This window comes from Perca fluviatilis, chromosome 10 (assembly GCF_010015445.1).
Source record: "Perca fluviatilis chromosome 10, GENO_Pfluv_1.0, whole genome shotgun sequence".
In the NCBI taxonomy this organism is placed as follows: domain Eukaryota; kingdom Metazoa; phylum Chordata; class Actinopteri; order Perciformes; family Percidae; genus Perca; species Perca fluviatilis.
Genome location: NC_053121.1, coordinates 33647010 through 33662653, shown reverse-complemented (window position 1 = coordinate 33662653; position 15644 = coordinate 33647010). Strand labels below are relative to the sequence as shown.

General features: G+C 41.5%; 1 protein-coding gene across 1 annotated transcript in view; it reads right to left on the bottom strand.

The window, feature by feature from the left end:
- The window catches only part of ppargc1b (peroxisome proliferator-activated receptor gamma, coactivator 1 beta), a 96347-nt gene that overhangs the window by 18861 nt on the left and 61842 nt on the right, over positions 1–15644 (bottom strand). Inside the window, exons 2-3 of the mRNA XM_039813242.1 lie at positions 14105–14290; positions 9322–9522 (exon numbers count right to left, since the gene is read on the bottom strand). Coding sequence (XP_039669176.1) covers positions 9322–9522; positions 14105–14290 — 387 coding nt within the window. The remainder of the gene's footprint in view (positions 1–9321; positions 9523–14104; positions 14291–15644) is intronic.

The following is a 15644-nucleotide window of genomic DNA, read 5'->3' as shown; positions in this document are numbered from 1 at the left end:
CATCCTCTCTTCCTTTCCTTTAATCCTCGTAGCACCTTCCAGCTCTTTCTTTCTGTTTTCATCCATACAGCTTTGGGCTCCGACTGTTTAATTAAAACAAAGCATCGCGATGGCCCATGGGGGGTGTTGACGCGATGTGATTTCTGCCCAGTGCTCTGAATGTCAAAGCGAAGAAATTCAATGAAGCGCGGGTAACAATATTTCGTCTTTTTTATTTTTTTATCGTCATTGGGATATCAACTAATTAATAAATTTTTTGAGTATTTTAAGGCCTTTGTTTTCACAGGACAGATGAAAGCAGTTTGTTGTATTTTTGGCAGAATACTGAAACCAGCAGAACTGAGTACACTTTATTTTCTGTTTATTTATCGCAAGTAATATCGTTATTGTGATATTCAACAACATTATCGGATATCGCATGTGTTCCTCATATCGTGCAGCCCTATTTGCTACCATCCCTTCTTACTTGCCATTCCCTTCCCATTTCTAATCTTCATGCTTTCTCTCCATCTCTAACATTTGGCAACCACCATCTAAACCTGTGTACTTTTCCTTCTCTCCATCCATCCCCCCCAAAATATTGACTTTTACCTCTCTCTTCTTTCCATACCCTCCTTCCTTGAGATCAAACAATATATAGTAATACAGGGCACAGAGAGGAAAGAGAACAAACCCCCTCCTGAATCCTTCCTAGGGTATTACCTTTCAAATGGATATTAACACAAACGCTCCTAACTCCCCACTGTCCTTTCATTGTTTTTTTTTCCCCATTCGTCTATTCATCCATATTTTCCAGTGCCTAGCTTCATAACAGGGCTATCAGCTGATATAAATCAGCTTAGGGAGAAAATCCCCCCCACTAAGCTGCGCAGTGTTTTCTGACAGAAGAAGACGATGGTGTAGAAACTACAGATGTGATGGGAATGAAAATTGGAGCAGTGGAATATATCAGGGCTTCCCAAATGATTTACAGCAAAGGTCTCTGCACACTGAGGCTTCACTTAATGCAATACACCCTCCGGCAGCCATATTGGACACCCTCGTCTCTTGGGAAACGGACAGATTGTGTTTGTACACTCTAGCAAGGATAGGGAGGAAAAATATGAATTCTCATAATAAATCCATTGCTGATTTTGTGTTTGGATAAGTAAGAAGGAGTTACAGTATTTCAGGTGTCATTGTAAGTAAAAGCTCACCATCATTGTCCGGGTTACGTAAGCACATCTAAAACGTGAATGTGTAAACTCCCAGTTGAATTCTCAGTTAAAAAAGATGAGACACTTAAAATAGAATAGTGAGGACTGTATGTGACACCGTAAAGAAGGGAGTTAACTATGTCTACCAATGTGTATTCCAAAACTGAAAAACCAATCACCGAGCTTTAATTTCTTTTGTGTATGTCGCTTTCAGTGAGTGGAAGCTAAAGTAGAAACCCAAAAATACATTCATTAGCCGTTTAAATCACTTCACTTTCAGATTTTGGGGCAATTGTGGTTGAATTCAGCAACTATGTTGCTGTGCTATTTGCTACAGCTCTGCTTTGTGCTTCTGACCTGTTTCTTCACCATAGCAAAGGCACCTGGGGCTAACATGTATTGCAGTATTTAGAGCTATATCCACCATACCAAACACTTTGTCAGAAACAAAGAATGACTATTCAAAACCAATAACATCCAACCAACATAAATAATAAATAAAATAAAATCATATGATTCAATTATTCCAAAGACATCTGTGTTTCTATGTTGTGAAACAATGAGAATGTCACAGAAAGAGACCTTTTGATATGGGAATTTACAGTGGGGAAAATCTTTGGAAACAAGAACTGGAGCCAATCAGAAACCAGTATTTCCCATGGCCATGGTATAATGTTGGTGTTTTACAGTAGCTAACTAATATCTGCTCAGCTAACCCTGATCTTTTAAATATCCAATATACTAAGCACACTACATATGTTTCATGTTTGGGATCACCCAGCCCCCTTGCTATATATTTAGCCATTCACTTTGCTATTTAATCATCCACTGGACCTCAATGATGGTGCCAAAACATCTATAAATGCTGTATACATCAAACCTGCAGTGGCCTCTAGTTCAACTTTATATGGGGGACTGCATATATCTAAGACGGGTTTTTAATACCACTTGTTGGCACGCATCTTTATGTGATAATAATGTCAAACATTATAGAGAGGAAAGCAATAGATCAAACTGATGAGACATGAAACCTAAACAACTACAACAGATTGGTTCTAATGGTGTTTGTTTGCCATGAAGCTACAGATCATTGTCCAGGGGTCATAGCTTATTAACAACACTAGCGTTGTATATTACTGGAATGCTTTAATGAGTACAACATGACCACCCAACAGAGCTGGCTGTAACCACAGAATACTATCTGGGTCAAATGTAGTGACAGGACAACCGCCTGCATCACCAACGCAGCCACCACGGCCCTTTGTGGGCGAGCCAACTTGGCTCAGAGCGTGTGCTGATGCTCCTCTGTGAGTCCCATTGAGGAAAGTGAAGAGGAGACTGAAGGTTTGTGTCTGTGTGAAACATTGAAAGTCCCCCTGGACACCGCCCGGGCCTCCTCAAACACTCTACTCTACTCTACTCTGGATGCCTTCCAGAGCTCCACTGGCAGCATCAATGCAGGCCTTGTTCTGTGGTGGGACACACACACACACACACACACACATATATACTGTATAGAAAAAGTGGAGTTGCAATTGCATAATGTAATCTCTATGTACAGATATCTGCATGAAATCTGCAACAACAGGAAAACATTTTGGTATGGTCGTTTGGTAAGCGTTCTGGTTTTCATTTGTAGTCCGAGTAGTTTTGACCAAACATGTTTGTCAAACATGTCTTGGCCAGGATATTCGCTGGCTACACCGGAACCCCTGAAATATTGACCTTTGCCCCCAGAGGCTAAATCTTCATCAGACCGACAGCCAATGAGTTCCTAAGACATTTTATGTTGGTTGTGTCACCCATCTTTGTCCCTAAACTTTATTATTAATATTTTCCTAAATACATTTTCAATTGTCCGATTTCCTTTAAAAATGTCTTTGATCATATCAGATTTACAATCAGGTTATTTGTATCACTTATTTATTCTATTAATAGGATTGGCATGTAAATCCAGCAATTCATTTATAACATGTCAAAACTGATATACTTACATTACTACAAGTAAGACTTTAAGTTGTATAGGGCTTCCAAATGTATATATTAATTAAATTGCATAGAAAGCAATAAAAAAAGAATGTAATTGGTAATTAGAGTTATGATTAGTTCACACACACACACACACACACACACACACATACACACACACACACACACATACACATACACACACACACACACACACACACACACACACACACACACACACACGGGACCGGATGGAAGGTCAGTGCCTCTCTGTTTTCCTGGACCCTTGTGTTGTCTTCCTGTCAACCTTGAAAAAAACGTCAAGCCGTTTGTTTTTGCTTTTTCCAACGTTTTAAATTGTTACATTTTTCTTCTACACATTTTCAGCGCTTAGTTCTACGTCCCATATTTTCTGATATAAAATAATAATTTTAAACGGGTCAATTTGACCCAAAGTCAACACAAAGGTTAAAGGCCGACTTTGAACCTTGCGGGCCAACAAGGGTAACCTCAAGGTAAGCAAACGCAACACAGATTAAGATAATGGGGAGAAAGTGAGAGGGAGAGCATGGGAAAGGAGAGGCACGGCGTGGCGGCATTACACACACACACACACACACACACACACACACACACAAACTCACCCATCCTGCAGTATCAGTTCTCACCAGAAGAGGTCAGCGACACACTCACACAGGCCTGAGCACATGAGTGACAGCAGTGGTGTGACAGTAAACCACTCAACTGATGGAAATAAGGGATGGAGCGCGCACACACACACACAGCTGGCAGCTTCAGTAGAGTAAACATGATAATGTCATTACACCAGGCTTTTCTGTGTGAGTGGATGTGAATGTTAGGTTGCTATTGTTGCCACTGATAGTATACACAATGGAAACAGAGCTATGATGCAGAAAGATATGATTTATATACGGTAAAGTGAAATAGTCTGCTTTCTTTTAGAGGTCCTGGAACTACTGGAGACTCACTGAGTTTTGAGAAATTGCATTTTTTAGACAAGTTAATCTAAAAAAGATCTTTAGGAGTCTGGAAATATCATTATGAAACTTGTTTAAATGAAGCAAAATTATTTTTTGATTTTGTTGTAGTAGATGTGTTTTTCTGAGGCAAACAGGAGAAGATACAAGACTGGAAAACAAATGAATGAACCAGGCAGAAACAGAAAAACACCGGGTCATGGAAGGGCTCTGATATAAATATAGGTACTTGTAGTGTAATCAGCAATTTAGCTGGGAATGGTTTGGCATTACTACAGTTAAGTGGCTGTTACAGGTAAATAGTAATAGTACTACTAGTGTAGTTATTACAGAGACAGTGAAGATGGAGTTCGATGAGTTCACAACAAGGAAATTGGAAATGCTAAAAATGGCACAAATTTGTCAATCAATGTGCCACATGCAACTTTTAATGCATCTATGACAAATCATACAAGTCAGGCAACATTTCTGAACCAAATTTGCAAGCTCAAACTTAAAAAAATTGCATTTTAATTGCATTCCTACTGCCAACTGCTTGCATGGCTATTTTTGGTTGATCCTAAGTGGGGAGAAAAGTAGTTTTCCTGTGCTTTGGAGAAACAAACTATTGTTCACTTGTGTTCCTGACATGTAAATGCTATTAGGCATCTCATAACTTTAGATGTAGAAAACTATCGGCGATAGGAGGCTTGACTCCTCTTGCTAGTCACCAATTTGTTGCCTGGAGGCGTACCAAGATGAAGCCTGAGGGAAATGATTTCAGAGTGGCAACAACAGAGACAGAAGTACTTTAGAGGTAGAAAGTGTAGTAGTAGCCTAGAAGCAGCAGCAGTAATAGTATGTGGCTGTGTGACATGAATGAAGCAACAAGCCGTTGACTGAGCGCTGTATGTCTGGGAATAAAACAGACTTTCTCAGCTCTACTGCTGCAGTATCTGACATAAGATGTGCTGCTGCAGGATAAACCATGAGTGCTTACTGCAGCAATACAATGCAGGCTGAATTATTGGTATTTACATGTGTAACATGCAGAGCACAAACAGTGAATCACTAAGCTGAGCACAAGCTAATAGTTCATGAACTAAAATTAACTTTTGTAATACTTTTGTAATACATTTGGATCACATTTAAGCAGAAAAAAACGTGTCTTCCAGGAAAAAACCTGCATCACGCTGGAAACTACATTTGTGCCACTGAAGTTAATCACAGCATTACTTCTCAACCTGCTCTCTCAGTGTCAGTCTGCTTCCTGTTCTTTTCAGGTCTCTTACACATGAATCATTGTGAGATCGCCTTCCAAGTGACCAATCACAGGAGGGCCAGTGCCTCCTTGGTTTCCGCCCCAAAGTGTCAAAAGTCATTTTCATTCAGGCAAGCAGAAATCTCAAAGGTTAAAGAAACTGATGTTCTTCCTGGTTTTCATGCACCAAGAATGTTGTTTGCACAATATACCGTTTTTATCGTCATCACAATATTAACTGGCACAACACAGATATCATGAAGGGTTGCGACATATCGCGAGACACTCAGATTTTTTCATCAGAAGAAAGTGTAACTGTCGTTCATTTTCTTAGTGATTAGTTTAATTCAATGTTCAATTTGTTCAATAAAAGAATGTTGGAAATGATTTCCTTTAATTAGTTTTAAATTCAACCATCAATGTTGTTGCATTGTGGCAGAATACTGAAAACAGCAGAAATGCAGAACTGAATACACTTTAATATCTGTTTATTTATCGCAAGCAATATCGTTCTGGCAATATTCAACAATGTTATTGCATATCACATAGTTTCCTCATATCGTGCAGCCCATTTTGCACCCAAAGCCATTGTGGTCATGTCAGAAAATTCCAAGACACCAAGCTGACAGACGACATAAGTGTGACGGAGGGGGTTTCTAAGTTGACTGCCGCTGTATTTAATCAGGTTCCCCTCCCTATATAACGCTAACTATCGGAACTAACTTTCTCATTTGCCCTTCAGTGTCTTTTTCTCACTGGATGGAAGTGGAACCTGAGAAAACTGGCAGGCGGAACTGATTAACCGTCCTACACTGGTTCTCATTTTGACACAAGTTGACGGATAACCAAGGAGTCGTCAAGGTGAGGCGGCGGAGGGCAGGGCAGTCATGTGTGTGGGGCCACAATGTTTTGCAACACAACAGCGAAGACGATGGCATGTGGTGGCTTGACCTCTCAGCATGGCTGACCTGTTGTTTTGGACCAAACAATACCTCCATGTTACAGCAACAAAGCCTGTTCTGTCTCACTGCGTCCTGTTTGCTGTTACTATGCCAGCATAGTGTAAGTCACACACTAATGGCTATCGCTGTGAGGCTTGGCATCTTTTTGGCTTCCTCGACTGCCAAACCACACTTATTGCTGCACTGAACTATCTAATGTCATTAAAGTCATTATCATTTCCACCGATTTGGATGGAATGCCCCTTCCTCTGGTCATTTTTCTCTTTGATGCCAGTCAGATTCTGGAAAGGTCAGTCTCAAGGCCCGGACACACAGAGCCGACGGCCAAACGTCGGCAGAAAAGGCAGTTGGGCTGATCATTCTCCCCAAATTGGTCAAAAAAATGTGCCCCGGAACACACCAAAGCGACGAGACGTAATACGTCTCCAAAACACCAGACGGCGCTAATCTGTATTGTCACCCAAAAATTTTAACCGGCAGCTGATTGGACGAACGTGTCACGTGGGTCTTGTTTCTCCGGAAATTCAAAACCAGACTGTCATGGCGGCTCGTTCAGAATCCGATCTCATATTGTACTAAAATAGTTCACTGAAACGTGTTTCTGAAAACATTTTAAGCAAGAAATAGGCCGCGCAGTTGCTGAATCTGTCTTCATTTCAGATCAACAAAGGTCAGTTTAAAAGATTTGCGTCAGATTTTGAGAGACTCTAGTCACCTCATTCCGCTCCCCGTTTCCGGGTTAGCACTCTAACATTCAGATGGCTCATTTGAGTCTGACTGCCATACTGAAAAATCCAGAGAGAATTGTGTGGAGCTGATAGTCCTAAACTTGCCAAGTCTTTGAAAGGATCAAATCAGCGTTACTCTATGCAAAATGCAAAATAAAAAAACATAAATTTCTAAAGTCAGAGCTGTAGATCACAGGTGTGGTATACTTGTTCATGTGGAATTAAAACAATAGTTATTGGACAAATTATAATGTTGACCTTATGATGGTTAGATCATCAAAGTCAGGGGATCACAAAAGTTATTAAAATTCATCCTGAGGGGAATATGAATATCTGTACCAAATTCCATGGCAAACCATCCGATACTTGTTGAGACATTTAAATCTAAACCAGACATGAGGAAAAGTCATTAGAAATCATCCTCTGGCCACCGTGGATATATGTACCAAATGCCATGGCAAATAAGTCAATATTGAAGTATTTCTTGACACAAGTGTTGGACTAATGGACAGATATTGCCTTCCCTGGAGTCACACTGCGGGCATGGCATCTCCTTTTAATATGAAGAACTGCTTTTTCACAACTTATAATTTCTAATCGTAAGGCTTGTGCATGCATTAAGAGGTGGCCCTGTTGAGTCCTGTCATTCCCTTAGTTTACATCCCTGAACTTTAACTATTGCTAAACATCCAACCTTTCATTGCAGAGCTCCACAAAGCTCCTCTGACTTCACTGACAGACTTGTTTTATAGTACGATTCGGTGTGTAATTGAAGGCAGTGCAGCTCGGTGAATATTTATGCTTTAGGTATTCAGCCATCCGGCATGACTCATGGCTGCCAAACAATAGTATCTTTGTAGACTGCCGCTAAATCAGAGCGCACAAGAAAACGCAATAAGCAGCCCCTTTGCTGTAAAATTTAAGTCAAATTAAGGAAGTGGGCTGAATTCATCTTGACAAGTGCAATAGGGCCGCATTACAGCAGTAATCATCAGACGTTTATTTCAGTGAAATAGCTTCCTGCTTCAATTAAGCTCACAGAGCAGGCAGGGACGGGGGCAGGCCTGCATTCTCCTGGCAGCAGAGTGAACCAAGGGGGAAAGTAGGCCACAATATTCACTGTAAAGGGATACTGCAATTTGTTGTTCCTGTATGATAAGATAGCGCTTTAGTGTTTTGTGGTGGGGAACGTAGTTCAGGTGCATGCAGGGGCTGATAACAAGCGGGGGACAGAGTGAGGAGAGAAAAACAAGGGTTTTTCCTAGAAGTCTGGTTCAGGGAATGAGGAAGGGGCCCAGAGACAGAGAGGCATCCAGCTGCAATGTGTGAAAAGAGGTGTTTGTGTGTGTGTGTGTGTGTGTGGGGGGGGGGCGCTTGAAAACAAGCAAACACATAAACTTGAGCACATGCTAAAAGACCGCATACATGTTTGGATTAGGGAACTTTTACTAACCCTTCTGATCTGCCTTCATCCCTGGTCCTAAAAACCTAAACCTGATCCAGATTTAAAAGAGAAGATTGATTCCTAGTTTTGGCCATATGTTTCTATCAATTATGATAGTATTGTACTCAACAGAGTGATTCATGAGTGTTGTCCTTAGAAATGCAGACATTCAACAACCACACAGACATGCACACACATAGACACACACCCAGACATCCACACAGACAGACACACACACACACACACACACACACACACACACACACACACACACGGGACTGGATGGAAGGTTACAGTGTGCCTCAGCGCCTCTCTGTTTTCCTGGAGTTAAAGGCAGACTTTGAACCTTGCGGGCCAACAAGGGTAACATCAAGGTAAGCAAACGCAACACAGATTAAGATAATGGGGAGAAAGTGAGAGGGAGAGCATGGGAAAGGAGAGGCACGGCGTGGCGGGGGTGAGAGAGGGGAGTGGATGCTGTTTGAAGCATGTATGAAAGGCTCTCCACTTCAACAGGCGCCCGGTTTTGAGCTGCGAGAGACTTTTTGATTCGAGGACTTCTGACAAAAAAAAAAAAAACATGAGGATATTTGAGGTGGAGCTATCAAGTTCTTAAAAGGGGGTAAATGTTCAGATATGGGTTGCAAAAGTGAGGTCAGGGATCCTCAGGGGAGATGGAATTGAGTGTTCTGATCAGAGGTTTCTCCACTTGATGTTAGCTCAATAACTATGGTAAAAGAAAGAAAAAGTGCCCCGTCTACAGAAAGTATAAGAGGCATCCTTACTAGAGACGGGTCCTCTGTCTCGGCCCCCAGGGACTGGCTGAAGTCCTCGGTGCTGAGAGAAAGACTGTCCTCGTCTTCCTCTTCCTGGTCAGGCTCCTCCCCCAGGGCGGGGAAGACGGAGAGCCCGCCCACCTCGGCATCCACCATGCCATCCAAACTGTCAGTGAGAGCGGCGAGCAGGGCCGCATTCTCCTCTTCTATCTGCAGGACGTCAGACACAGTGAGAACATGGGTGAGAATACAGCGTGACTGTGCAATTAAAAAAGTAAAATTATGCACATTGTAACCATCCTAACGTAAAGTGTGTCGAGTAGCTGTAGTAAAAGTGGTGATTGAAAGTTAATTCTCAGCCCTGCCAACCATTGCTAACTTGCTAACTCTTAAAGTCTTGAAGGTGCTCAGAAAGGGCAAACCCCCGTCAAGTACAGTTTCAAATGACAATAATTAACCAGTGATTTCCTACGTTTCCCAGAATTCAACACCACTTCAGGGGAGGACCATCAATTTATCGCTCTCAACATGTTACATGTTTCCATGGGAAGAAAAGCTGACAATCACCTTTACTTTTAACCCAAAATACCTGTGGCTGCAGTGCATTCTGGTCTGGTTCCTTGGAATCTTTCCTGTTTGATTGTTGAACATCAGAGCAAAATAGCAGCTCTCGAAAGAAACCCCTCTCTTTTTTGTTCACATGTCCTGTAGATGTTTTAGTTAACTAGAACATTGTATGCTGTCAATCATTGTTGTAACGTTGTCTAATTTTTGCCCAGAAGAAAACCGCACAACAGCTAATATGACCACCGATCAATTATTGTTATTTGTAAGGAACAGCTGTTATAAGGCAAGAAACAAGGCGTGTACAGTAGATACCAACAGGCTATTATCATAGTTAAATAATAAAAAAATAAAAATGCATAATTCTAAATTTCCTAAACTTTGTGTGACCCCCGCCCTGCAATCCACAGAAATGCAACAACAGCCACGTATGAGTCATTTGGTGTAAGTCGGTTGGAAAATAACTATCCTCTGACAAACGTATATGTATACTGCATTTAGAACTGGGAATTATTGTCCTCAGCAGATAGAAAAAAAAGCCTTTGGGAGCTCTGTGTCATTGCTGAATCACTCCTTGAATCCCCCCTCTTCTCTATTTTCCACCTCCTCCACTCTAATCAGATGTTGTCTAATGTCCATTCTTGCTTCTTTTTTGTCTTTTTAATTAACAAGGTGATGGATGATGTAACCAGAGTTGGACCTCATTAGAAAGGACACTACACAGGTTTGCTGAAACAGGACTTTTATCAAATAAATTGACCAGTTGGCTCTGTCTGTTTGCTCTCGACTACTGTATCGGTTTGCCATGACGGTGTACATGCTTTTCCAAAGTTTGCAAGCATGGAAATGGTCAACTGTGAAGATACACAGCAGAAAATACCGTTTATCTGTCATTTCAGTCCTAAATTACTACCCTGTCATACCTCCTGTTACATCCACACAGGGGTTGTTTACTGTGATGAAGCTGCCATCTTGCTGAGCGCAGAGTCTGGTGGAGAGGTGATAGCATGGTTGGCCTACGGGAAGCCACCAAGCTCCATTCATCTGTCTCTCTCTTTTATCATCTGGCTCTATCTGTTCCCGGCTGCCAAACTATTTATTATTTAATTGATTCTCTGTCTCTCGGGCTTGCTGCCTCTCTTTCTCTTAGCTGAGTGCTGCAATTTAGACTTTGACATTCTCTACAGGAGTCAAGAACGTAGTCGTAAGTAAGCAGAATCAAAGTCAAACTTTGTGGGGGTATACATGATGCTTTCCTGATAGTTACAGTTGTCTCTACAAGTTTCTTTTTTTGCCTGGTTTACACACTTCACAATATTGTGCTGCATGGGCTTGAAATCTAACTTATTTTAATGGTTATGAAGTCATTAAGTTGCCTTTTTTCATGCAAAAATGTTATTTTCATTTTAAATTGAAATTGGAATTGTCTCCATCTGTCTATGTGGGTTTATCACAGTCAGAGAGGCTTTGTTAGCATTACCAGTATGTTTGAACATTCGACGGCACTCATGGATTTTACCTGATTATACTAATAGGATTATATGGATATCAATTAGATTTTCTGGATAGTAATTAGATTCCAAAGTGAGTAAGAAAGAAACAGAGAGACACAGAAAGTAACATCAATGACAGATGGAAGGAAGCATAAATTATAATTATATATTTGACAATATAGATGCCTTCACATCATTATTACTGTTATTAAAGTAATATATAACCTTTGCAACTCTATTCATATCTCTCTCTACACTCTCGAAGGTTAAATGAAGCCCTACCTCCCACAAACACATCCATCCCATCCGACGTCAGACTAGATTTCGATACGCTTCTGTAAATAAGAGGCGTATGGAGAGACACGGGGAGGGGGGGGGGCTTCATCTGTCTCTATTCATTAATGTGTGACGTCTGACCATCTGCTCTGCTGTATTAATCTGATCAATACAATATTGGCTATAATATAATATGCTATGGTTGGGGGTTGGTGGGTGGTAGAGGTATGGAACGATGACTTTTCAACGGTGGCTCAAGGGCCAATTGTGTATTTATGAGAGTGATCAAATGGCATAGAAAAGGAGAAGGTTCAAGAAAGAAAGAAAGAAAAGTGTATAGATGAAAAAAAGTCAGATGAAGGTAGAAAGAAGAAAGAAACTAGGAAACTTAAGTCAGGAAAAGATTCAGTGAAGAAAGTTAAAAGGGAGAGGTGAAAAAATGGAGCAAACATGAACGGAGAAAACTTAAAGAGCTAGAGACAAGATACCAGACAGTAAGATAAATAGTAAAGGAAAGGAAGATGGAGAGAAAAAAACAGAAGAGGGGAAAATAACTGCATCTCTTTTCCATATTCTATCTATTTCTATTTCTATTTCTATTTCTATGTCAGCAGATCTCATTAACGAAGCGTCTTGTTGTTGCATCTTTCTTATAAAGATACCAATAAGTGTTACTGTTGATGTGGTACTTTGAGTCTGTCTTGAGATGCAAACTGCAGCCCAAAGTTTTGTATCGACAACAGGAAGACAAATAGCATCGGCTAATGGGGATCGAATAAGAATAAAGAGAGTACAGACGGAGACAGTGTGTGTGTTTACTTCACCCGCATTCCCGTCATGTCTTGCCGTGTCTTCATTTAACCAATACTCTGCGGTGCATTGCAGCACCAGAGCAATTTCCACCAGCAGCATTGCGTTACACAGCCGATGATCTGGACCTAAATGCTACTCTATCTCTTTGTCGTCGTCTTTTTGTTCTCGAGATGCACTCAATTAAGCCTCTGTAATGGGACCTGGAGACGTCGCCGGGGCTGGAAACCTATAGACAATCAATGATCCGGGGTTTTGCTTTCATATAGAAACAAACCAGAATGGTATTCCCTGAATTCATCCAGCAAGGGCACCTGATACCGGAGCCTCGGGGCTTTTAATTGGCCCTGTAGAAGCATTGGGCCATTCCAAACTGATGGACTGCCTCCATCATCACGTTACACACAGCGTAACTGGGAATACCTCGGTAGCACCCTCTGAGACAAGCTGCAAATTTCAGCACAGGAATGAGGTGAAGGGTTGGGGCGTTGCGCAAGTCAACAGTAAAGACAAACGGACCCCGAGGCCCAGATTAAATGTGCTATATAAAATGACCGTATCAAAATAACATGTTATAATAAAATGTGTATTGTACTTTGTAAAATAACTCTGTAATGACTCTGGTCAGAGAACTAAATAATCATAGTAGTACCTTTTGCCTGGCATAAAAATATGCCAAAATGTGCCAACTTTGGGGATTAGCCTTAAAACTGGCTTCTTATACTGAATGGGGATACTGTAGATGTGTTATTGTGCTAATGTCTTGCTACTTCCTGTAGCTCTGCATGGCTTACTGAGAAAGCTTATTTATGGATCTTGCTGTCTGTATGGTGTCTCGTTGACTTCTGTCTGTATAGTTTAACCTGTACTAATGTCTTGCCGTTTCCTGTTGCTCTGGTCTAAAATCATCTGCCAAAGGACTACGGTTGAAAATTAGCCGGCTGGCTAACACTGGCACATTTACAGAAATGTTAATTAATGTGTGTTGTCCTTTATACAAATAAATAATAAGAATAAGAAAGCTGAAACAATTAGGAATTGAATATGCTGTTGAAGGGGGTTGTTTTCTTCTACGGGTGGCTTGTGGCCGCCCTATAACCACACGGTTGGTGGTTCAATCCCACGCTCTTCCGGCCACATGTCAAACTGTCCCTGAGCAAGACACTGAACCCCAAGTTGCCCCCCCCGGGATGCTGTATAAATAGCTGCCCACTGCTCCTAATACTAGGATGGGTTAAGAATGCAGATATTAAACTTTACCACATTGTATAGTCACATTGTATAGTCCCATACTGTGTATGGGACTATTAAGAATACATTTTTTTGTTCGTGCAAGGGGCTTGTTTTTGGCATCTGTACCTGTGTTTGTAACATATTTTGCATAAATTTCTTAATGAACTAAAAGCCTGTCCACAAAATGTGGATGTTAGTCATCCACTGATTGACTAACACCTAAATCTATGCATTTGAACTTGAACACATCTAAATAATAATGTTTACGATAAAAGCATGACTACCACCATTGGACATTGGACTACATTTCTGATGCATTTTGATGGCGGACCACACCCATGCAGTAGTGTCAATGGCTGTCTTGAGAGAAACATCAGTCACATAACTGAGCTGTACTTTTGATGAAGAAGGCTCACCTCAAAGAGCTCATCTGCCGTACTGTAGTGGATGGAGGCCGGTGACACGTCCGCCGGCTGATCGTTGCACCACTGTAGCTCGCTGAGACAGTTGACGCTGTCGAAGTCGCTGGTGTCCAGCTGGGAAAGGTCGATGTCCGGGAAGTCAGTGTCCAAGCGATCCGAACACACCTCCTCCTCCCCATACTGAAGATGGAAAAAGAGAGTAGGAGAGGGGGGAAAGGTCACATTAGTCAAACATCGGGATGAAAGCTAAATTCCCAGGCGGTTAGTCTAATTTTGAGATGCAACAAAAGTGCATGAGCCACTGTGTAAAAAAATAGCCCCCTAAAAAACTGGAGGTGCTGATCACAGCTGGAAAGCTCCTCAGTGAGAAATGAACAACATGTGTCGGCTGCTTTGCTCTCTTATGCAAATCACAAAGGAATTGATGTTTTCTCTGTAACCGCTGCTCTGTGAAACACAAGCTACCGAACATGGGAAATAATCCTGTTCCCTCGTTGCGACTGCCAAGGCTGGCGTTTGCTGTGAAGTTCATTGCTCAGTGCAGCAGTGCCATTGTTAGAATTAAGGGTTTAGTTCCCATTGGGCCACCCTTTCTAAAATATGTATGCAGTTGAAGTAGTGGGAGGCACTTTGGATAAAAGCCTCCATGATTTGGCGTATACTGTATATTATTACACTGTTCACTGTCGGAGTCACAAGGAGCTCTCGTCAACAGCCCCTCGTTTCTCAACAGCTACTCATTACAGATAATGAGACTTCCATGTTAGATGAGGTTCGACACAGAAACCAATAGAGGCGTGTACCCCGGCACGGTGTAGGATTAGACAGAAAATGTGCCACGTACACCAGCAGAACGTATCTGGAAGTGTTTTCATGCGTTTATCCAGCACGTCTCCCTGTGGCTCACAACAAAGTGCAACCGTGACCCAAGAGGTCTTCAGGTGATTAGTTCTCCTTTGTTGGTTGAGGGCGTGTTAATCACTGAAATGAGCTGCTCTGTTTAGTCTGTTTAATCTGTGGACTCTGCGGTCACATCCTTGCCTGAATCATGACAACTGTGTGCAGTTTCCTAAGTGATTTGCTCGGTGCACATACAATGTAGGAGACAATCCAACGCAGCATTATTACAGGGTACTCTACAAATCTTATGAGGACTTTTTCAGTGGCATTACAGCACAGCTTTACTGTTATGACAAAATGTTTCGTTCCTTAACAGATTCATGTTTGAAATGACAAAAGAAATTGAACACACTTTGGATAGATGGACCCCTACAAACGTCATTAAGAACTTAAAAAAACGTCCTCGTGAAACTCAGAAATCTCTCAAAGAATCCCCTGAAGTTCCCTTAACGTCCCCTGAGCTAATCAAGGACCATGCCAGCCACTTCAAGAATCCAAGAAACATCCTCATGATCCTCTAGAACCCCTTCAGAAACTTCCAGAAACCCATCAAGAACCCATAAAACCCTGAATCCATTATCTGAAACATTTTCCTCCTAACCTAATAACCCTAATAACCCCCCAAAAAACTCAA